This window comes from Mesoplodon bidens (genome assembly GCF_964165515.1).
Source record: "Mesoplodon bidens genome assembly, chromosome: 17".
Classification (NCBI taxonomy): domain Eukaryota; kingdom Metazoa; phylum Chordata; class Mammalia; order Artiodactyla; family Ziphiidae; genus Mesoplodon; species Mesoplodon bidens.
The window spans coordinates 11,521,683-11,545,785 of NC_138174.1; the positions used below are offsets into that span (position 1 = coordinate 11,521,683).

The following is a 24,103-nucleotide window of genomic DNA, read 5'->3' on the forward strand; positions in this document are numbered from 1 at the left end:
ACAGGAAAACAATTTAAAGTGAGACACAACAACTTTTATTTTACTTCATTTATTAGCTTCTAATTAAATAAAAACCAGCAACAGAAATTAAAATCTAAATCACAAAAGTAATTATCCAGTGTATTTCAAGTGCATTTTTCAAATATATAATTCAGATATTCAAGCGTTATTATATAAGCTGAATTCAAATTTCTTTGAATATATTTAAATAACATTTCAAGTATATTTATGGAATGTTAGAAATAGAACAAGCAATATATTTGAAACAAAATGTAAACTTTTTAAAGTTCAGACACTTTCAAAGACAGATAAAAGTACCAGGAGGAAATCTACCTTTAAATTATATCTTTGTTAGTGGAAAATGTCTGGAAGTATCCAAAATGGCAATTTAACTTCTGTTCACCAAATCACAAAACACCAACATCCACACTTTCAAAGACAATGTGAGATCACAATATTTGTTACAAATTAAAATATACATTACACTTTCCTTCAGATGGCATATCCAAATCGTGTTTACTCACAGCCAGATGCACCTAAATCGCCAGGATTGCTATAATCCTTTGATAGTTAAGCAGTGTTCACTGTGGTCTTGCATTACAGCCAGGCTGTTTTCCGGGTGTTACTGTGTACTTTTCAAGGGAGATACGAAATCCTTTGTAAAGAAGTCTTCTAATACTTGTGAGTTTGGGGTGTTCTCCATCCGCTTTCCCTACTTCTTTTTCTCCCCTTGGAGGGGTGGGTGAGATGATGCCTAAACGTTGTGTTAGTACTCCTTTTTAAGGAAGAGATTGTTTTCACTGTCCAGTGGAATATTAGATAGGAATCGAACAGGAAGTTTACACTTAATGAGAACTTTAAGAATAGTATAATCACATTTCGGCTCTCGATTAAATTGTCCTCTAAAGTTTTTCCAAACTTTTCGGGTTGGTCAGGATCTCTCTAGCCAGTCGCCACGTTTGTTTGGCAGCGTTCTCGAGAGCCGAGTGAGGTTTGCCTTGAAACAGATCTAAGTTCGGTAGGAAGTAGTGAGGACACCGCCGGCACTGCAGGCAGGAGATAAGTTGCAGCAAAATCCCGTTAAGCCGGTCACCCAGGCAAGACTCGTCCCAGTCCGACTCCCGGGGATGCTTTTCACACTCATAGGAAACCAGAGTCTTCATGTGGTAATTGTTCAGGGGCTGGCCTGGCAGTTCAAGGTGACGGTCCCGTAAGGTTTTGAGGATGGAGAGGCATTTCTTCCTGCAGCCCCCCATCTGCAGTCTGTTCTCTGCCTCCGCGAACTGCAGCACCCAGGCGTCGCTCTCGGCCGAGCTCTGCTTGCCGGCCAGGGAGTGGCACTCCTTGGATAGGAGATTGAACCCTTCCGCCTTGACCTCCGCCACCCGGTTGGGTCCCGGCCAGGGGATGTGGGGAAGTGGCCAGTGGGCAGCACTCCTGGGCCAGATCCCGGTGCATTTAAAAGCCGGGGTGATCTGCACCACGTACCTATCTCGGATTCTCAGTTTCACTTCGCTGGTGTCTGCCACCATCTTTACCACATCCCTGTAGCTACATTTGTCTACCGCTTGAGCCACCAGCGTCTGAAACCTGGACCGGATTTTGCGCGCCGAGAGGTAGCCGGAGGCGGTAATGAATTCCACCCAGAGGGACATGCTTCTCTTGCGCCCGTCGCTCAACTTCAACACCGCGCAGCCGGGCAGCGAGCCGTCGTCCACAAAGTTGAACACCCCCATTTGGTTAAGGTAAAGCACCACTTCAAATTCGGTGGGGGAGATGACCTCGAGGCCCTCGTAGCGATTGTCCATCTCGTTGAGAGAGCTGATGAACCGGGGCTCCTGCACTTCCACCTCCTTCAGGACGTCGGAAACTACTTTGCAGACTTCCCGGATAGTTTTGGCAATGGCAGCTTTCCTGGCTTGGCATTTTTCGTTGTAGTATTTATTCAGATGGTAGACCAGCTTGGCCTGGGCCGCGATCATGTTGGGGCAGAGATCCGGATTGTACACCGGAGTCTCGCAATAAGCTGTGGGATCCAATGCGGCTGCTAGAGCTGGAGCCAACTTCGGTGGAGAAACGGGCCGCCGCGCTCAGAAATGTATCAGAAACGTCTTTCCGAAGTGCTGCAGCGGTGGATTCCTAGCGCCGCTTTCCCCCTCCTTTTATCTTTGAGCCCAGCCGGTCTTAAAGTGAAAGGTTGTTCTCCCCCCTCTCTCTCTCTCTTCCTCTTTTAAAGAATCCTTGTGTGAGAGAAACGCATGGAGAGATCACCTTCTCAGTCATAAAAACAAAAGTTGCGCTGAGACCCAGCAAGGCTCTTCCAGTAGTCAAAATAATCAACCCTTTCCGTATTTATTTACGCTTTCCCGTAATCATGGTGTGTGCAGGACTGTTAGTCAGATGGAGGAAAAGTGTGCTGAGTGTGTGTCGGGGGTGAGTGTGCGTGTGTATATGTCAGAAGAAGCTGCGGTTGGTTTGTCTAAGAGCCCAGATGCACTCGTGTGGAAATTATAAAGGCAGGGCCAGGCAGGCTGGCGGCCAATCGCCACTGGGCTCGTCACCACAGCCTCTGTCAGCTCCAGCCCGGCTAATTAATCCCCCCTCGTGGATAGAGGCACACAAACTAAAGGTGGGAGGCTGCTGCTGGGCAGAAAACCACCCAAGCCACCTAGACAGTTTTGGAAATCAAGAGGAATCTCTCAGCTTTGGTATTAATTGAAGCATACTGACGTTTTGAAAAGACTTGGCAAAGTGGTTCTCTTCTGTGCTTGAAAACCCTGCTTGTCTTTTTACTGAGGAAATGCAAATACAGGTGTACTAATGGTCATCCATCAATTGGTGAACTAGATGGGGTTTTCTAAAACAAAAGTCACTAACTTGCATTTAGAGGAAGATAATTAATGCCTGTTAATCCTCGAGGTCTTTTTGAATGCAGGGTGGGAGTTTGCTCTTTCATGTATATGCAAGTTGGCTTTAGATGGACTAATACCTGTATAATTTTCTGGATGTTCTATGTTAGAATGATTTTTTTTAATGTTATGAGGTGTTTTACCTATGTTTTTTCTCATTTGCAGTTGTTGAAAGGAATCTGAAAATTATTGCTGTTAGATATTGTCTACCTCAGTTTAAGTTAGGATGTTTCAAAAACGTTTAGTACACCCCTCCCCCCATCTGCAGTCCTCTTTGTACTTTGCCCAACATTATAACCAGGACACTAAGTTTTGTACGCATTGGCAGAAATATTTGTGAAATAAACTATCTCTGTGATTCAGAGGTTATTTTAATGTGAGTTCCTAATGAGCTGTATTTTAATACGTGAAAATTCAGGAGAGATCATCTAACCTACTGGCAGATACCTATCCTGAAAATTTGTAGGTTTGGGGTTTCTGTCTTGTTTACAGATGCATAATTAAGGGTATATCTCCTCTCCTAAGGGTCCTTAGTTGTCACCTGACAGTAGACTTCTAATTTTATACTATGTCATGTGACTTGATTAAGGGAAATGGTTAAGATTTTTAAAGAAAATTAATTTGCAGTCATCGGGGTTTTAAATTTAAATATCATTTTTGAAAACTTTGAGAGAAATCAACATTTCTAAATTTGGGAACCTTGAAAAAGGAGGGGGAAATGGATTTATGTAGAACATTTTTTTTTTTCCTGGTGGTACCAACTGTGTCCTTAATGTACGGGAAATGGAAGAAATACTACTTAGGGGTTCTGTAGTTGTTTTTAAACCTAGGCAGATTTTTAATTCCCTACCTTTAATTTAGATGCCATCTCTTTCAAATTAAGAACATTTCCAGCAAAATCCTATAATTCCTGGAACAGGTTTGTAGGCACTTTCTTTCAAGATTTTGTTCAGGGCTCCCTCTTTTTACTCAAGCTTTTGATTTTCTTTTTCTTCTTTGCACAGGTACAGCATTATACTTTCTTGTTATCCAAGAGTGGGAGATTTCGATTTAGCTTAAAATAGTACATTAGATTCGGGGCTCACGGCATCCACCTACTCTGTTCCCCCAGAGCCTTCCATTCCCTTAGGAGCAGGGATTGGGCGCACCCGCCAGCCCCTCCCCACTTTGCCGGCGATGCGGGTGAACGCGTTGCTACCTTTTGGCAGTTGGAAGAGGAGGAAGAGGAGGCAAATCAGAGCCGGAGAACCTGCAGCCAAGAAGGCGAAGATGTGCCCTGGTCTCTGGGGAAAAGCCACCTCTGTCCCCACCCAGTGCAGGTCCTGCGTGCTTCCCGCTGGTCCCCTCTCTCCCGCTGCTCGACACTCCCGGCCCATCCTTCCTTCCTCTCTCTGCTCCATGTCCCATAGGCAGGCTTTGGTGTGTGTGCGTGCGTATGGGTTATTTTAAAACCCTACTTAGTGTCCCAGGTTTCTCCACGTCCGCTCCAGGCCAAGGTTCTCTGCCCTCGCTCCTCTCTGCCCGGCCGCCGCCCGGGCCCACGTGTGGTCGCGGCCGAGCCCGCGCTTTCTGGTCGCCGGCCGCGGGCCCCTGCGCCCCGCGCGCTCTTCCTTGGGTTCAGGTCAGAGTGGCTCGGTAGAGACCTGGCCCCTCGATTTCTTGGGCCACCTGCAGGTGCCCCCAATTGTCGAGGAGGGGAGGCAGCCTGGGACGCAGAGGCCCCAGGGCCGTTCGGGGGACCGTGGCGCGGCCGTCCGGGTGGGTCTAACTGGAAGGACGCGAGGGGCGCCGGGCAGCCGCGCTGGAGCCAGGCGCGCAGGTGGCGCATCTTCGAGGCTCACTGTGCGGCTTAATTGGGTTAAAGCAAAGCTAAACGCCAGAGCACTTCGTGCAAACTAATTGGTGTAACCAGGGCCTTTTCACTAACAATTTGCACTTTGAAGAAGAAAATGGATAGTGAGAAAAGGACTAAGAAACTCGTTAGTCCTAGAGTGTTCCCGGGAAGTGAAGTCATTCGGTTTCAAGGACTCTGGGACTGTGTTTTCTGAGCTGCTTCCTTCAGCACCCTTTATGCAGGGAGCTGACAGTGATTTACATAACATAGGATTCAGGCACCCGTCCTTATCACTGTGGGGGAACTGGGCGCCCTAGAATAATACTTCAGCGCAAGTAGCGCTTGTTGCTGCAACACAGTGATTTTCTATTACACTGAACACGTGAAACGAATTGCCTTCTGTAGCTGATCCTTTCAGCGATGTCAGGCACCTCTCATTGTTGAAGGGAAAATTAAACTATTCTGAGTGTGCTTTCTATCCCTTAATTTTTTGTTGTTGTTGAGATGACCTACGGAGAACATACAGTACATTTTTGTGTAGTTCTGCTGATTTTCTTCTAGGCTTTGGAGATAGACTTGTTTTGTGGGAGCAACTTATTTAACTATTTTATAGTAATTTTTAAAAAATATCATTTGACCTATTGAACTAGTTATTTTATATGATTGTGTAATACATGGAGATAGCTTAAAATCGCTTTATTTACTTCTGTGAAGAGTTCATAAAACAACTCTAATGACACCAGTCTTACTTATATTATTTTTTTTACTATAAATATAATCATAGTGGTTAGTCCTGGAATGAAAGCTTGCGTGTGTCCCATGCTTTAGGATATAAATGCTTAATTGTTTTCATTGGTATGCTGTTCAGACGTCTTTGACATGAGCTAATAATAGAATGATAATTGAAGAAAACTGACCTAATTGAAGGAAAAAAACCCAAGAATCTCAGGATTTAATGACAGTATGAGATGCTTACATTTGAATGGTATTTGGGCGTTTAAGGTCTAACCGACTTGACTTTTCCATTCCATTTACTTAGTTTATTAGGCAGCCTCGATTTATTTTTTTTAATATATCTTTACTGGAGTATAACTGCTTCACAATACTGCCCTAGCCTCTATCACACAACAAAGTGAATCAGTCATATGCATACATACATCCCCATATCATACATCCCCACATCCCCTCCCTCTTGAGGCTCCCTCCCGCCCTCCCCATCCCACCCCTCTAGGTGGTCACAAAGCACCGAGCTGATCTCCCTGTGCTATGTGGCTGCTTCCCACTAGCTATCTATTTTACATTTGGTAGTGTATATATGTCCATGCCACTCTCTCATGTTGTCCCAGCTTACCTTTCCCCCTCCCCGTGTCCTCAAGTCCATTCTCTATATCTGCGTCTTTATTCCTGTCCTGCCCCTAGGTTCTTCAGTACCATTTTTTTTTTAGATTCCATGTATATGCGTTAACATATGGTATTTGTTTTTCTCTTTCTGACTTCACTCTGTATGGCAGACTCTAGGTTCATCCACCTCACTACAAATAACTCAATTTTGTTTCTTTTTATGGCTGAGTAATATTCCATTGTATATATGTGCCACATCTTCTTTATCCATTCATCTGTCAGTGGACATTTAGGTTGCTTCCATGTCCTGACTATTGTAAATAGTGCTGCAATGAAAATTGTGGTACATGTCTCTTTTTGAATTATGGTTTCCTCAGGGTATATGCCCATTAGTGGGATTGGGCAGCCTTGATTTAAAATGTGCAATTATGAAAAAAATTGTAGAAAGTCACAAGCATACCATTATCATAAATTTTAGGACTATTAATGCATATAAAGTAATTAAGTATTGTGATCCTTAACACTTTCAAGCATTCAAAATAACAATGGCAAAATAATTTTTCCTGAAGTGCTAATTGCTAGGTAACTTATCCCTTCCTTCTGTAAACCTACATAATTTATATGGGACACACAAAGTAATGTGCACATAGGCACCTCATTAGGTTAAAGAAAAACTCTATTATGTTGAGAAATGTAGGAATGCAAGGTTTCTGTGTTTTAAAAAACCTAATTTAAATGTGAATTGCCTGTTCATAAATTTAAGCAATTGTGACCTTTCATCTGGAAAGGTCTGTTAGTTAAAGGACATGTATGCACACACATGTTAAATGCTCACATAGATATTGTTTTATGTTTTTTCATTATCTGCTGGCTGCTATTCTATTCACAGGTATTCATGAATTTAAAGTTTTATTTTTTTAATATGTGCTTATTACACTGGGGAGATAAAAAGAATATGAAGTTGAGTTTATTAAATTATTTATCCCTACTGCTGGAGTGGCTTTGAAGGCTCATTGTACACATCTGATTTCTGCCCCCGTCTTCTTTTTTGTAAATGCACCCGGGCTATTTCATCTGTTTCATTCTGCCAGACACAATATATTTCTTCTTTTACACTAGAGAAATTAAAGACAGATATTTGTGCAGGGTTTTCTTTATGTGTCACATTAAATAAAGTAAAATAGAGGGAGTTTTTCTGGTAATCTAACTTGATGGCATCTATACCTTTCTTCCTGTTGTGACTCCTGTATAAGACCGCTTAAAACAAAATAGCTTGAAAGCTTCAAAAGTTTCAACGAGTTCTTAAAAGAATTATTTCATATTTTAATATCAGGTTTCTGACAAAGTAGAGCAGAGAATTGAGGTCACCGTTTGCACAATTTAAACCCTATTTTCTTTAACCAGAGCACCCTGATAATTGTGGTTACGTTTTAAAAATTATTTTCTTAATTCTTCACTTGAATGTTCAAGACTGTTGCCTCAGTTTTCCTCACCCCCTAGTACATGATAATATAGTCACATTGGTAGTAGGGAGTACTTTTTTTTTTTTCCTACAGTGTTGCTTAGTAAATTTATTATTGGTATTAATAAATGTTGAAAAGAAAGTAACTTTGAGATTAAAAATGGAAGTTGGAAGGGTACTTTACAAGAATTATCACCACTGCTAGATTTGCAGATTTGAGGTGATTCTGGATAACTCTGGCCAAAACCTTTCTTTTGGTAGAAGAAAGAAATTTAAAGCCTGGGTTATTTAGATAATTGTCTCTCTTTCCTCACTTCCTTTGAATGTATACACAGCGGTGCAGGATATTTTAAGTTGCATCTGTAAACTAACAAATTTGAGGGGCAAGGTTGTCAACCAAAACATTTTCTCATTGTTCACAATCATTCGTGATCTCTAACCCTTTCCAAACATTTAAGGATATTGGGGTCAATCAATCATTTGTTGAGTATTATGGAGGAAGTATTGATTCCAGTATTCCAATTCCCCACTGACCCTTTAGAAAGTCACTGTTATCTTTATAATCTGTAAAATTTAAATTCATTTTACTAGATTTCAGCTTATGTTTTTAATTTGGATATTATAGACATATTGTGACAGGATAAATGGGCTCATGTGATTCTTTTCTGTATGAATATATGAAAACTAGGTATTCCTTAACCCATTATTAACATGGATTTATAGACTTTTGCATATATGACTACATCTTTAGTACTCTTAGTACAGTACAGTTTTATTGCACTTAGAGAAAACAATGGAATCAGATGTGATTAGTGTCTGTTAATCTGTACGTCCGTAGTGGGTCATCCAGGACTGCATAGCTCTCATTACTATCCCAGACTGTGTGTGATTAAGCCACTGAAAATATTCGACGTAACCTTGAGACTAAAGTACAGAATGTAGATAATCAGCTTCCAGTGACTACATGTCTAAAATAACATTTCCTATTCCTAATTTACAGTTTCAGAGCTTATTTTTTAATGAGCAAAGCAGTTCCTCTAAGCTAGGATTTATTTTTTTAATGATCAGTAACTGGAGTAAGTAATAATTTAAAAGGATAATTACACTAATAAAAACCTATTACCTTTATCACATATGCAATAAAATAAATACTTTATAGAAAAAGATGGAAATCTGTTTATGAATAGGAATTTCCTTTATAACTTTACATATAGTTACAGATTATAAACATTTTCTGAGAATAGATCACCTAAATAATATTTAATTTCCACTTACGTATGATTATTTTCACGATTCTAATAATATACATTTCAGTGTACCTATGTGTACTATTTCTTGAAAGCGCAATTTTCCCATATGATTTGTCACAAGTGTCAAGTCAAAAGTACTAATAAGTTAATACTTTTTAATCTAGATATGTTTGTTTATTTTATCTTAACATCTAGATCAAATTAAAAGCATGAAGAGCGTAAAGAGTTTGTAAGACATAGTGTCTCTGAAAAAACCTTGTGAACTCAGTGAAAAAAAAAGGTATAGCTTTATTATTTTATTTTTATGTGAAATCTATTTATTATTAAAGTCAGGTTCATTATGTATGTTTTGCATACAGTACTGATCTGGTCTATGATTTTTCAATGTGAATGTTCCAGTCTATGAATCTGACAAATGTGTACAGTCATGTAACATCTGGGACATAGAACATTTCCATGGACACAAAAAAAGTTTCCTCATGCCCCTATTTTATTTTTTAATTTGTAAATGTTATGATTCATTTATAAGTGGGTGTTTTAGTTTTATATCCAAAAAACTTTAGACTATAAGCACCTTTAGTTATTCCCTTAGAACTTACTATTTTATCATGCTTCTAATTTAAGACCAGTTTTAATCAGAGAGCACCAAAGTAGAGGCAAAATGTAAAATGCTACTTCAGATGTACAAGCAATAGGTTCACAGTTTTTATTTTACATGAAAGTTGTTTCATTTCAATATGTGACATTAAATGCTTGGTAAAGGATTCATTTTCAAAGGAACTGGTAATATTTGTTATGCTCGCATGAATATATGTATTAGATTTAGGAATAATAGTTTACAGTTTGCACATCAAAATACGTATTAAGAAACGGGGGTTCCTCATGTAAGTTAGCAATATTTGTAATGTTACTAGCTTTATGTCATTAGAGAAATAAATCTCCTCTCAGTATTTAAGTTACATTTTACTTTACATTTTCAGTAAATTAATCCTCCCTTTGAATGGTGGGGGGGGACAAGGCCAAGGAGTTTATTAGAGCTAATATTAATTAATATATACACATTCTTGGAACATATGCTTCGAATCCTAATTTTGTATAAATATACATTGTCATTTAAATTTAGATGGTTATAAATACTCCAAACGAAGAATTCTTAAATTGTAGTAGTGCAAACATATTCATTGATAATGAAGCCCTTTCAAGTATTTTGCCCTTTTACAACTTGGAATAGTACAACTAGTCTTCTCTTTTCTTCCTCCAAGATATAAAAATACAAAATTATTTAAATGCTTTCTGTTTTATATTTTTATTTGGCAATTATAATAGGAATTTTAATGTTATGCATGCTTTACAGGCCTATTAAGAGAAGTTATTGTTTTCTTAATAATCTTAAACCATTTTTAGGAAGTACACTCTTTTTATGGTTTGCAAAATAGCCTGTGCATGCAGGCTGTATGCACACACACACACAGTGTTTCAGATAGTAAAAGATTGAATTGGCCTCTATACATTTTTTGTTAACCTGTTAAAAGGAAACCTCCACTAAATATAGGATTCTTGTCGCCACCAGGATTTAATATCACATCTGCCAGATTCTTCTGTAATAACCCTTACAGTTTTCAATAATACCTTAAGAGATTGCAGCTAAATGGATTTTTAAAGTAGTAATAACTGGAAGTTCCAACAGTATTTATCCAGTCATATACACTATGGCAGTTTCGAATGTCATGAGCTTTTAATTGCAAAATTGGGAAGTTTAAACATTACTTGTCATTCTGTCCGTATAAGTAAACATATATTGCTCAGTCACTCACATACATCATACGCATGTGTATACATAAAAACGCCTTCACTTACTGAAAACTGTTTTCACTTCTTTTGCAACAGGCCAAGGTTAAATTTTTTGCAATGTGAACCTGTATTTGATAAGCAAATTGCATAACTCACCGGTTGGGGGGGAAGTGTAGGGTTTTTTTGGTTTGGGTTTTTTCTTGTTGTTGTTGTTGTTGTTGTTGTTTTTTCCCCTTTTACTAGCAAATTCAGTTCTTCATTTGTTTTGCTCTCCACGCTGCATTAGCACAGTTTTCCCCTGTGTGCATCTGCCAGTGTACAATTTAGCCACGGGCATCTGTAGACCTTGTGGTGATCAGTATTGCAGGCAAAAGCCATATGTGTTTAAATTAAAAAAAAAATCTCTTTATTTCATTTGCTGTTTTAACTGGATGGATAACTTTTGTGCCTCAAGACAGAAGAAGAAAAAATACAGAAATAATTAATTGCCTCTATTCTTGAGGCAGTTTCATTTCCCCCTCCAATATGGAATGCTTGTCAGCTTTCCTGATAAATGACTGCATGTATTTGCATAGATTTTACATTAACACAAAAATTAGTTTTATTTGTGGAAAACTAGTTTACATAATAATATAAAACCTAGTGTTATTGATTATGTTTCCAAGCATTGATGATTTTTTAAAGGGATTGTAGTCTTCTTATTTTTCAAAGATCTGATCAACCTATTTCTTAATTTAAACTTTCTTTTGCTTTATATAGTTTTGCACTATACGTAAAAATGTTAAAATTTGAAAAATTATTTTCTAGATATATTAACCACCGCTGTTTCAGATCCATGGTGGGTAGCACTCATTTGGTAAAAAGATTCTGATTTTAAACTTTTGCCAAGGAATATTTTTAAATACATATTATCAACTACATACACCTCCAACAGTTGGCAGATTGCATCTGTGCAAATGATTTTAATTTTCATATTCATGTTATCAAAAGGATGTGTACTATATTGAGTGTGTGTACTTGAGTTCACTCCTGAGACATTATGCATTGTTTACAACCAAATTTAAAATATATCTGAGAACTATCCTTATCTTCAATCTGTTTCCTTAAATGTACTTAATCAATTGATCACCCTAATGCAGCCTTGAAAAAAAAAAAACACTCTGCTGGAGCTATTTGGGTGCTGAAAACAATTCTCCTTCTCTAAGTGGCAGGCAGTAGATATTTATTCATACTGTAATCTGGCATCTTGTTGTCTAGAGGCAACCTGCTAATTATGTGCTATCATTGTGTTATCCATGTTATGGAAAATCCAAATATGTTCACTGTTGTTAGTTAGATCACAAAGCTTTTCATAAAATATACTTGATCCTCAAGAAACCTACTACACTTGATGGCAGCCTAAACCAGGAGTGTCTCTGCTACTCCTTGATTCTGGGACACCCTGGGTGCCAGCTGTCACAGCTCAGCTAATGATGACAAATGCCCCTCTCTATGCAGATTGCGGAGCTTGCAGGCTGCCGTGAAAGGCAACCAGATTACCTTTCTTCAGATAGTAACTTAACCTTTTAAACTCATGTCAGAATAAAATTATCAGCTGTGATAGTTTCAATATCTGTATCTTTAAAAACAAAAAATCAGAACAATATCAAATTACACTGACTTTTAAAAAAAAGTTTCCAATTTTTATATAATTTATATTGCTTTACCATTGAATGCTATAATCTTCTGAAATCAGAAGGTCTAGGAAAGATATATTTCACAACTGCACTAGAGTGTGTATTTGAATGCTGAATATAACTCAAGTAGCGTGAATTATTGAGAAAATTATCCAGATTGTTTGGGTGAGAAAATAGGCTGGTGAAATTTTGAGGGAAATTTTTTTTTTTTCCCTTCTCTTCAGCTGTATGGTAAAGCTTCTGTTCTCCTGCTATGTGTATAGGCCCAGCCTGTTCCAAATAAATGGTAAATTATTTCTTTAAAATTCTATGGATTATTCCAAAATGATTTAGGGGGTAGTTGTTTACTGATGATAGTTTTCTCTGTTTTCAAACTTGAGCTTTTGTTTTAAGTTGTTAATTAGTGCTGTAGAAATTTGTTATTATATTATGATCCATATACTACACAGATTATCATATACTACACAGATTATTCAAAACATTAATGAACGCCATTAGCCATAATGTAATACAGGGAGATAAGTTGCCTTAATTATTAAATGAGGTAATACTTTACAATTGCAACATTCTTTTTGATTTACAAAAGAGTTTTATATGCATTTATTCATTTGATACTTAAAATTCTGTGAGTTGAGAGATGGGTGATAAGGAATGGGGACCAATACTTAATGAGTATTTAATTTCCTTCAATCTTCACAAGAAGTATTAGTTCACATTTACAAATAAAGAGACTGACGTTTAGAAAGGTTAAATGTCTTACCAAGGGTCACAAAAGTAATTGCAAAACTAGGTCTGTCTGACTGTGACTCCTATTGGCACTATAGAATCTAGACTGTATATTGCAGAGCTGTATGTATATGTGTAAGTATGTATGCATGAGTGCACACATGCGTGTCCTGTCTATACCCAGAAATAATTTTAGCAACTGCTACTAGGATGTAAGTGTTATTCTGAAAAGAAACTACGGGCTTACATTTACATTAAGAGTATGATTGATGAGTTCTAAAGATTGCGTTCTTTATAGGAGGTTTTTAATTAAGTAAATATTGAGACACTGTTTATGTTATCAATTTTTATTTTATAATAATATATCGATCTATCTCATAGGGAGAAACTACTTAGGAAATATACATATACTATTTAATAAATATCAAATTGGACTAATTCACCTACAGAACCACTTCATTGCAAAACCTAAGTTTAATGGGATATACCTCTATAAAAATGATGAGAAATAATTCTTCCACAATTACTTGAAGTATCTGTATACTTTTTTTATACATACAGTTTTACTCTGTGACATTAATGAGTTATATAAGCCATAATGCTATACATCTTAGCTCAAGACACATCGAAAACTCCCTTTTATCATGAATTTAAATACAGTCATTTCCAAGAAAGCTATCTGAACACCAACTGTTTTTATGCCTCGCTAAACTTTTCTTTGGTACAGATACTACAGTATAAGGATTTTTATCAGTGATACATCTGATTATGTTATAAATGCTTTACCTTTGTGTATTTTAGTTATAGAATTATTTATAATTACTAATCAGTACTAATGCTTAATACGTTGTAAGTATTCCACTGTATATAAAAACTATAAAGAATTTATAGTGAACATTTTATTAAACTGTACCAAGCAGTTAGTACTAGGAATTACAAACTAATTCTACCTCATATGAAGACATTTTATGTCAGAGCAGGAGAAGACTTTAGAGGAGAATGTAATGCAAGCCTCCTCATTAACTGTCTGGATCTTCTCTTTGACATTCCTAAGGAATGCTCATCCAGCCTCTGTTTTTATCCCTGTTGATGAGAAATTCATTATCTACTCAGATGGATACTTGCGCGTACAGACAGTTCTAATTGTTAGAAAAGCTCTTCCTAATATTGAAACAAAAGTCTCTTTTTGCCACTTTCACCTTTTGGTGCCGTCTGTATAGATTTGCCCCTTTAACAGAAATAAGCCCATTAAATTCAGAATTTAAGATACCAAATTGAGGGAATTCCCTGGCGGTCCAGGACTCCGTGCTTCCAATGCGGGGGGCATGGGTTCAATCCCTGGTTGGGGAACTAAGATCCTACATGCTGAGCGGTGTGGCCAAAATAAATAAATAATTGAATAAATAAATCTTTCTATAAAAAAAAATAAAAGACCTTAAAGTGATCTTGCCAGTCTTTAAAAAAAATGATACCAAATTGAATACGCTCTGGCCTTTCAGACATCACACCTACAGCACCTCATCATTCAGGATCCATTCTTGTACATCACTTCCTTCAAGTGTGGTGCCTAGAATTCATAACTCCCAAAGTGGACTGGAGAGTACAGAATAGAGAAAGGCCTCTGTTAAGTGAAACAAGGCCGTTATTCCCTTTTTGGGGGAACCTCCGTAACCCTGTTGACAGTTGCTAAGCTGCGTGCAACAAATATCTCATCTGTTTAAACATATGTTACTGGGGTCCTAAGTACATGACTTCTTTTAATTTATCCAGCTCATTTCACCTTACTATTTTTAGCTATTTTTTCCATGGTTTGACTTACAATAAGTTATGTGTTATTGTTTTGAATATGAATTAACAAGCATAACAATTCTTTCTTAAAATTTGTCCTAGGCCACACATAGAACATCCATAGCCAAACAGAATTTAGTTACAATGAACTTACTGTTTTTGCTCAGCCTAAGTATACTAAGAGGTTGATCTACTTAATAAGATCTGTGGATAGATTAAATCAATAGATTACATAGTCCACAGCCTTTGGATAGTTGGTTTTTTTTTGTTTTGTTTTTTTTTTTGCCAAACACTTGAAATTCTAATAGTAGTTTTTCATGCCTTATCAAAATATATATCTAATAACCCCTATTTTATATTAAGTTCATACTTTACATATTTTGACATATTTATCAATTTTGCTTTGTCAACAAAATTTTTGTCTACAGATGGAATCTATAAGTTTCCTAAATGTGTTTTACTATGAGTTGTAAAAATATATATATCTATTAATTTTTTTGGTGAGTGTGTTATTTTAAAGCCTTAAATTTCTCTAAGTATAGGCACAGGTTTTTGTTTGCCAACTTTTTTTTTCCCAAATGAGGATATTTTATTAATACTCTACTTACTATTGCTGTGACATCTAGGCAATAAAACACAAAGACAGCCTGCCTCAGATTTAGCTTTCTTGCAGTTTGTGTCTTGAATGGAGAATAAGGAAGTCCGGTGCTTTTACAAAAGAAACGTTCTCAAGTGCAGAGCTGCCCCATCTGTTTCATCTGGTGGCTTATGCAATAAGAGGTGTTATCACATGAATCTAAATGCACAAGCAGTTGTTTTATGAACTCTTTCTGTGCTTTGAGGAGTTTATAAGTTGCCTGCTCTATTGTGTGTCGGTCCCAGCTGACCCAAGTGCATTCTGCTGAGCATATTTGGGGGATAATTAGAACTAATGAAGCCCAGAACACAGCTAATTCTCTAAATGATTTATTCTCATGCTCTTGTCTGATTCCAAAAAATTCTCTAAATCATAATCTATGCCACTTATTTTTTCCTAGCGTCGTATTGATACAGCTACTCTATTTTTGTTTTCTTGATGGACATTAAAAATAAATCGGGTATTTGAAATTCTGAGAAACATGTTTCAGAGTAGAAGTTTATATTATTTGTTAGTCCCCAGCATTGAGTGGAATGCCATTTCTTGGCCGTCTTTTGTTTTGTTTATATCTCAGTATATTTATGGTGCCTGTGAGTAGATAATAGGATTGAAAACATCAAGTGATAACAGCCTCTTAAAAAAATGCACCACTGGGAAATAAAACCCACAGGTAAAATAATGGAAAATCATTAATGGAAGATTCCTGTGTTTGAATTAGATTTCCCAAGGAAATCAGAAGATTTAAAAAAATCCTTATGAATAGCCTTCATGTTTCAAAACTGTTTCATTAATATGGCTTCACTGTACCAGCGTTGTTGAGAATGACATTTCTCTACATGCCCTCACCAGGTAGTTAGTGATTCAGTGGCCTGCAACACTTTAAATCCCATCAACTTGCTTGCCTTTCCTGTTATAACTGTTTCAGTGAGTAGCACTTTTCTCGTGCAGGTTAAGATCTGGTAGCTTACTGAGGGCATACTAGAATGAGGACAGACACAGTTGCCAACACAAGAAGGCTACAACTTTATCAAAGCCTTATACTCAGTATATACAATACTGAAGTCTCTTCAGGTAGGTAGTTTTTGTAGCCTATGTCCTATGCATTCTTCTGTTTTCTAGAAACGATAGAAGAATTTGTTGTTAAGAATTATTACTTTTGTCTATTGATCTCAGTATTTAATATTCACCATACTCTAGAGCCCAGGTAATAAATACCTTAAGGGCAAGTACCACTTGATTAGATGCACCAAGATACCAAAAATACCAGCTCTATTGCCTCAGTATTGACCTAGGAACCAGTTGGAGATTCCCTGAATCTCATTACAAGATATTTAGTGCTGCTTCTTATAAATACTAGTCTTAACTGTATGCCTTGACCATGGGCATTACTGTTCCTCATCTCTAACCCTCTGCCTGAAAGCCAGTTAAACATGCAAGCAACATGTTTGAGAACCTTGAAGGGAAAAGTTGCAGGTCATTGTTATTGCTTGGGATTCAAGAATACATTTTTTATTTTTAATTTTTCAAGTATTTAAAAGAGAGGGAATTCCCAGGCGGTCCAGTGGTTAGGACTCGGGGCTTGGGCCTGGGTTCGATCCCTGGTCGGGGAACTAAGATCCCACAAGCCATGTGGTGCAGCCAAAAAAAAAAAAAAGACAATGAGTTGATAAAATTAGTTAATATTGAGTTTTTATTATATATTAAGACTGTGCTAGGTTCTCGATCTGTGTTACTGCACCGTCATCCTCTCTACAGCGCTATGCAGTGGCCATTGCTACTATCATTTCATTGCTCGGAAACTGAGCCACCGAGAAGTCAAGTAACTCCTCCAGGTTTACAGCACTAGGAGTTTTCAGAGTTGAGATTTCTCAGCCAGCCCTCCTGAATTCAGACCCTAGACCCCACTTTCTTAGTCGTCCTTTTAAACTTATCCTAAGTTTGTTCTCTCATTGGTAAAATCGGGATAATAATATCTATGTCATAGATTTGGTGTACAGATTAACAAGCTTAGAATATTTCTAACCTTATTACCCAAGTCCAAATAGTAACTGCAGAGCTAGGGTTCAAACCCAGCTCTTTTTGTCTCTAGATCCCTGAGCTTATTAAGCACAATGCTTAGGTGAATATTTGTTGAATGAATAATTAAATGAGTATCATCTGTCCTGTACTTCCCAGTGGAAGAATTTGTTACGTTAACTGGTTCTTTTGATAGCATACAGCAGACACTCAATGGTGGCTGAATGAGTGGATGATTACGCATGCTGTATTCCCCTGTAAAATACACTGATCACTCCCAAATGTATAGCTTCAGCCAAGACCTCTCCCCTCAACTCCAAAGCCATGCATCCAGCTGCCTCCCCACATCTTCTCACACACGCAGGCTGCATATCAAACATAACATAGCCAGACTGAGCCCCTGTTCATCAACCCCATCCGCCCTTCCTGCTGTCATCTGTGCCCCAGTAAGTGGCAACTCCTTTTACCCAGTTGCTTAGGCCAACAACTTAACTGCCATCCTCGACTCCTCCCTTTGCTTTTGTCTCCACACCCAGCAGGATCAGCAAATCCTTCAGAATCAGACTACCTCTCCCCAGCTTCCTACCTCAGTCCTGCTCAAGTCACCATCATCTCTGTGCTGTTAGTTATCTGAAAGGTGTCCTGGCTTTCTTCCTTTTCCCATTCCTGCCGTCCCCTTACATTCTTCTCTCTAAAGATCCATGAAAAAGAAAAGGAAGTCAGATCATGGCATCCTTAAGTTCAGAATTCCCTAATGGCTTCCCATATCAGAGTAAAAGGTGAAATCCTTAAAATGACCTACCAGCCCTCCAGTCAGCACCTTTCCATCCTGTTTCTCCCACTTACCTTTCTGACATCATTGCTGACTAATGTCACCATTACAGTGTCTTCACCAAGCACACTGGCAGCCACTCACATTGGGGCCACAGCATGTGCTGGCTCGTCTGTGGAGCTCAGCTCCCAGGACTGGCATGACTTTCTCCCTCCCTAAAATGGCAACACACCCCAACGCGGACTCTCTGTTCCTCTTCTCTGCCTTCTCTTTTCCTACCACTTACCACTACCTAACATACGTTTTCACTTATTTGTCATGATTAATGTCTCTCTCCCCCAACTTAAATCTAAACTCTAATGAGGGCAAGGATTTCGTCTCTTCGTTGCTACCATAGCCATAATCTAAAACAGTGCCTGGCTTACAATAAGTGCTCAGTAAATACCTGTTTAAATTAAGGAAGGGAGGAAGGAAAGAAGGGATGGATCGAGGGGAAAAAAAAACAGGAAAGAGGGAAGGAATCATCAGAGATAATCATTTAATTCTGCTGAATAGTATGTTTATAATAATTCTATGGGGAAAAAAGCTATCACAACCTCTTAATTCACAAATCTTATTGGCCTCTTGACATCTTTTTGGAAATTTTCTTCTCTTGACAAAAGAAATAATATCAGCTATTGAACGCTTGTTCTGTGCTAGTCCCTATGCTAAAAACTGGATGTGTGCAGCACGTGGTTGAGTAGGATTTCTCCCGTGGCCCCAGAATTGGCATCTGGGGCCCAGAGTGGAGAGCAAAGAAGCATCCAGTGTCTCATCTTCTAAAGAGCTGAAAACAATTGAGACTAGACAATGGAGCTTGCATTCTAGTGGGGAGACACCAAGTTAACAAACATATAAGCAAGGAAACAAATCTGTAACATGTCAGGTGGTGATAAGTGCTCTGAGAGGTAGGTATTACTGTCTTATTTTTGGAGATAAGAAAAGTGAAGCTTAGAAAAGTTAGTTAAGGTCCTCTGGCTGGACCTTAGATAACATGAGCATGAAACCATTCCTTGTGACTTCAGCATCCATGCACGTGACTATTATGTCCTGCTCGCTACTTCCATTCATTATCCTGTTTTGGCTCTTATCCCACTAACTGACTTTTTCACCATTAACTTGACTCCCTTCTCTCCTTCTTCTCTAACTTCCTAAATATGAGTATACTGTTTGGCCTCTTCTCCTCTCAAGGTTATACTGCCAAATATGAGTACAGTTGACCCTCGGACAGGACAGGTTTGAAGTGTATGGGTCCAATTATACATGTATCTTTTTGGAAAATACATTTATGTACGGTAAATGTATTTTCTCTTCCTTATGATTTTCTTAATAACAGTTTCTTTTCTGTTTCTTACTTTATTGTGAGAATACAACATATAATATATATAACATACAAAATGTGTATTATTTGGCTGTTTACATTATTGGTAAGGCTTCTGGACAACAGTAGACTATTAGTTGTTAAGTTTTGGGGGAGTCCAAAGTTATACATGGATTTTTGACTGTGCCAGGTGTCAGCCTCCCTAACCTCCACGTTGTTCAAGGATCAGCTGTATACTGTTTAACCTCATCTCGCCTGATGGTTATACAGCTTGACACATCTGTGTACGTGTGTCACAAGTCTATACCTCCAATCCTGACCTCTCTATTAATTCATCATCATCATTTTCTGTGTCCTGGTGGACATTTTCCAAATTGATGCCCCTGTCCTCCCCATTTTATTATACCTTCTTCCTCTCAAGTTGAAGTCAAAAGCTTTTCTTGAGGATTACTAGCTCTCATTTCTTCCTTTGTTTCTGTCATTGTCTTGAGTCATTGTTATAATTTCAAAGACTTGACATCCTAGTCATATTGACTCCTCTCTTGCCCTTTGCTCCTTCTCTGCCACCTCTGTGCTCTATCAATCTCCAAGTCTTATGGATTCTACTTCTTACCTAGTATCTTTCACATGTATTCTTGTCATGCCCACCACCATCATCCTAGTTCAGGGTCTTTATCACTTTGTTATTGGACTGTGGGTCCCTGCTTCTGTCTTTCCCTTCTCTAGTCCATCATGAAGAATGCTGCTGGGTTGACTTTCTCACAGACCAATTTCTGTCATGTTACACCCCTTTTTAAAAACCTTAGATTGACTCCCAGTTCTCATGAGAGGAAGAGAGGGAGGAAGTGAGGGAGGGAAGGAAAATAGCCTCTCTGATAATCAAAGTACTTCACTATCTGGCCACAGCAGCATTCTGGTATTAATTTCTTGACAAGCATCCTTGCATTCTCTACTATAGATTTATTATTTTCTAAACACAGTTCTTCCATTTCTTTCTCTGCCTTTTACCTCTTACTCTTCATCTATCAGACTTGCATTCCTTCTTTAAAATCAAATGTATCCTTTCTATGATTATCCTAATTAAAAATGGTCTTTTCCTTCTCAGTAATCTTATATCAATTGACTTTTCTACCGTTGGTGTAGTGTAGATGAGTGCTGTAAAAACAATTTAAAAAAAAATAATTTGAATTTGTAAATGTCTTTTGGTCCCAAAAGGGATTCAGAATTCCTGGATGACAAGCAAAAATTTACCCTTCTCTTTACGCTTACCCCAAAATGCCTAGCATAAGACTATATGCATAGATGATCAATACATATTGTCAAGTGATAAAACTTAATCTTAAGGCATAAAAAGTATAGAAGGAAGAAGATTAGGGCAGCTTTAGTGATTACAAGAAAAACTGATGACAGAAAAAATGATCATAGTAGCCATTTCATCTATAGACTGATTACAAATAAACTGGACAAACTTTCATACATTATATTTCACCCATGATTATTATATGAATATAATAATATAACATATTTGGTGAATTGGACATACAGGCTGGCTTCTATTTTCTTTCCTGATAATTATTAAAAACCAACATTTGATTAAGTAGGTTGATATTGTGCACAGCCATCTCAAGCTGCCACTGTTATCTTTGCGTCAAAAGACTATACAAAGAAATAATTCCTGGTTTTCTTTCCTACCTTATATTGCCACACGTGGCAGTTCTGAACCTCCTTTTATCATCAAGTAGTCTTTCCTGAAGACACTCATTCTGCAACACAATTCAACTAAGTGTCTTCTTTCAGGAGAATTTAGAAAGCCTTGAAATGAATATCATCAATACTCATGAATTATGATATCTCTAGTATTAAATATATATGTAAGCAGTTTTTGAAAATTATAAAATTATGATCATCAGGCTGTTGAACGCAAGGGAGAAAAATGCAGTTGTAATGCTTTCTAAACATTAGGTCAGGAATGTGGAAAACATTCCTTTAAAATTTCTTGCAGAGGGCTCAAGCAAAGAGCTTAAGTCATTCAGCTATCAGGCATTTATTGAGTATCTCCCGAGCTCTGGTGATACCAAAGCTAGCTCTATGAAGGCTAGCTTTCAAGCTAGTAGGAAATTATAAACAACTGAGCACACAATTACAATTCAGAGGGCGAAGTACTAAGTGATCAGAAAAGAGGACATTATTAGGGATCATAAAGACGGGGCATGCAAACACAGTCCAAGAAAGCTTTCTGAAAGAGAAAAGTGAAGGGCGAAATTGGTCCTATCGGCAAACATTTATTGAGCATAATTTTTTTCTCTTTCAATCCTGTTCTCAAGCACTGTGCTAACTAATACAATGGATATCTAGCTCATACCTCCACTGTGAAAACCACTTGCATGAGAAGGGTAGAAAAATCATAAGAGAGTATTTGGGTACATTGAAGTTTCTGCCTTGAGTGACTGGAGTACAGAAGCCCTACCAACTGAAATACAGAAATATTGGAGCAAGAACAGGTTTTTCAGGGAGCTTATGAGTTCATTTTTAACCATGGAACTGCAGGTTATCCAGGTGGAAAAGTCAAAAAGGCAGATTTATGTACACATGCACACACACAGACACACACACAGACACACACACATATATAAGCTTTCTCTAAAGCTTAAGAGAAAGCTCTGGGATTCACCATAATATTTTCTGTAGTTAGAGCATAATATTTTTGTAGTTAGAAGCATGAGTGCTTGAAAGTGGCCAGGAGACAGTATAGAGTACAGGCACAAGGACATTATCCTAGGGATCACCAACAGAGGAAGATGACCCAGGAGATATAAATGAGAAGTAATGTTCAGAGAAGTAAGGAGGAAAACAAAGAGATAGGACTGTCCTAAAAGCCCAAAAACAAGAGAGTTTTAATAAAAAGATAGTGGACAACAGTTCAACTACCACAAAGAGGCCAAGTAAAATGAAAAGTTTCTTTTCTTTCCACATCAGTTTCAGCAGAATCACAGAGACAGAAGGCAGATTACACTGGGGTTGAAGAGTAAGCAGGAGTAAGTGAGGTGTCAAATACACTTTCAAGAAAACTGGGTATATTGATAAATGAAATGTAAGAGATAAGTTGGCAGTTATGGAGTGATGCAGGATAAATTTTAAGAGAGATTTGCACATATTTAGGGCTTTGAGAGAGGAGCAATAGAAGAGAGGTTAAAACTGAGAGAGAGAGAACTAATCCATGGAGGCCTATCTCCAAGACTAACAGAAGGAAATGGTATCCTTCTCTTGAGGTCACAGTTGAGAGATGGCTCAGTTTGCCCTGAAGGTAAACTCTGCACAGTTGTTAGCATTACATTTCATTTCCCGTATTCCATATGTAATAGTAACAATAGAGAATGAGGGTCTTGGTTTGAGACAGACTGGTAAGGTCTAGAATATTTGAGGAGGAGCCTGCTGCATTGTGGAAGGTAGCTGTGGGTAGAGATAAGTTTATAGATGGTGGTTTAAACAGTAGGTGGATATATAAATGAGGCCTCAATTTTCTCTTGGCAGTAGAAAGCACTGGGCCTTAGGTAAGGGTTAAGGAGGAACTTGTATGTTTAAATCATCACTAAAAGGAATGGAGCGAATACACTGACCAAAAACAAGTAAAAGATTGAGGAGGAAGAGTAAAGATCCACCATGAGAGAAACCATAAATTTGTAATGGTGTCAATTTACGTAAAGTCAAAATGATCCCTATCACTCAGCCATCTAGATGTGGAAGAGGAGAGAAACTAAATTGCAGAATATATCTGAGATAAGGATTTGGGGAGAGCTTATGGCTGAAGGATATGGATGTGAAAGAATTTAAGGTACTTATGTGATTAGACTTATGGACTACTCATTTTAGACTGGAGGGAAAAAATGTAGTTAGATTGATAAATTGGAAGAAAATGGGATGATGAAGAAACTGGAAGTCTTGTGGGGTTTAACATGTGGAAATACAGGACTCCCAGTTAGCTCAGGAAAAGGTTCTTCTTTCCATCTCCACCCAAAATCTTAGCATATGAAAATACAGCATTTCCACTAGAGAAAGAAGAAAAAACAAAACCCAAAGTTAGTAGAAGGAAAGAAATCATAAAGATCTGAGCAGAAATAAATGAAAAAGAAATGAAGGAAACAATAGCAAAGATCAGTAAAACTAAAAGCTGGTTCTTTGAGAAGATAAACAAAATTGATAAACCATGAGCCAGACTCATCAAGAAAAAGAGGGAGAGGACCCAAAACAATAAAATTAGAAATGAAAAAGGAGAACTTACAATGGGCACCGCAGGAACACAAAGCATCCTAAGAGACTACTGCAAGCAACTCTATGCCAATAAAATGGACAACCTGGAAGAAATGGACGAATTCTTAGAAAGGTAGAATCTTCCAAGAATGAACCAGGAAGAAATAGAAAATATGAACAGACCAATCACAAGTAATGAAATTGAAACTGTGATTAAAAATCTTCCAACAAACAAAAGTCCAGGACCAGATGGCTTCACAGGTGAATTCTATCAAACATTTAGAGAAGAGCTA

General features: G+C 37.8%; 2 protein-coding genes across 5 annotated transcripts in view; one reads left to right on the top strand and one right to left on the bottom strand.

Annotated features, from left to right (window-relative positions):
• The window catches only part of NBEA (neurobeachin), a 613,622-nt gene that overhangs the window by 411,143 nt on the left and 178,376 nt on the right, over positions 1-24,103 (top strand). The window lies entirely within an intron of this gene.
• On the bottom strand, positions 297-3,206 carry MAB21L1 (mab-21 like 1). The gene has a single exon (XM_081214391.1). It carries the CDS (start codon positions 1,980-1,982, stop codon positions 903-905), a length of 1,080 nt encoding a protein of 359 aa, XP_081070517.1. The 5' UTR covers positions 1,983-3,206; the 3' UTR covers positions 297-902.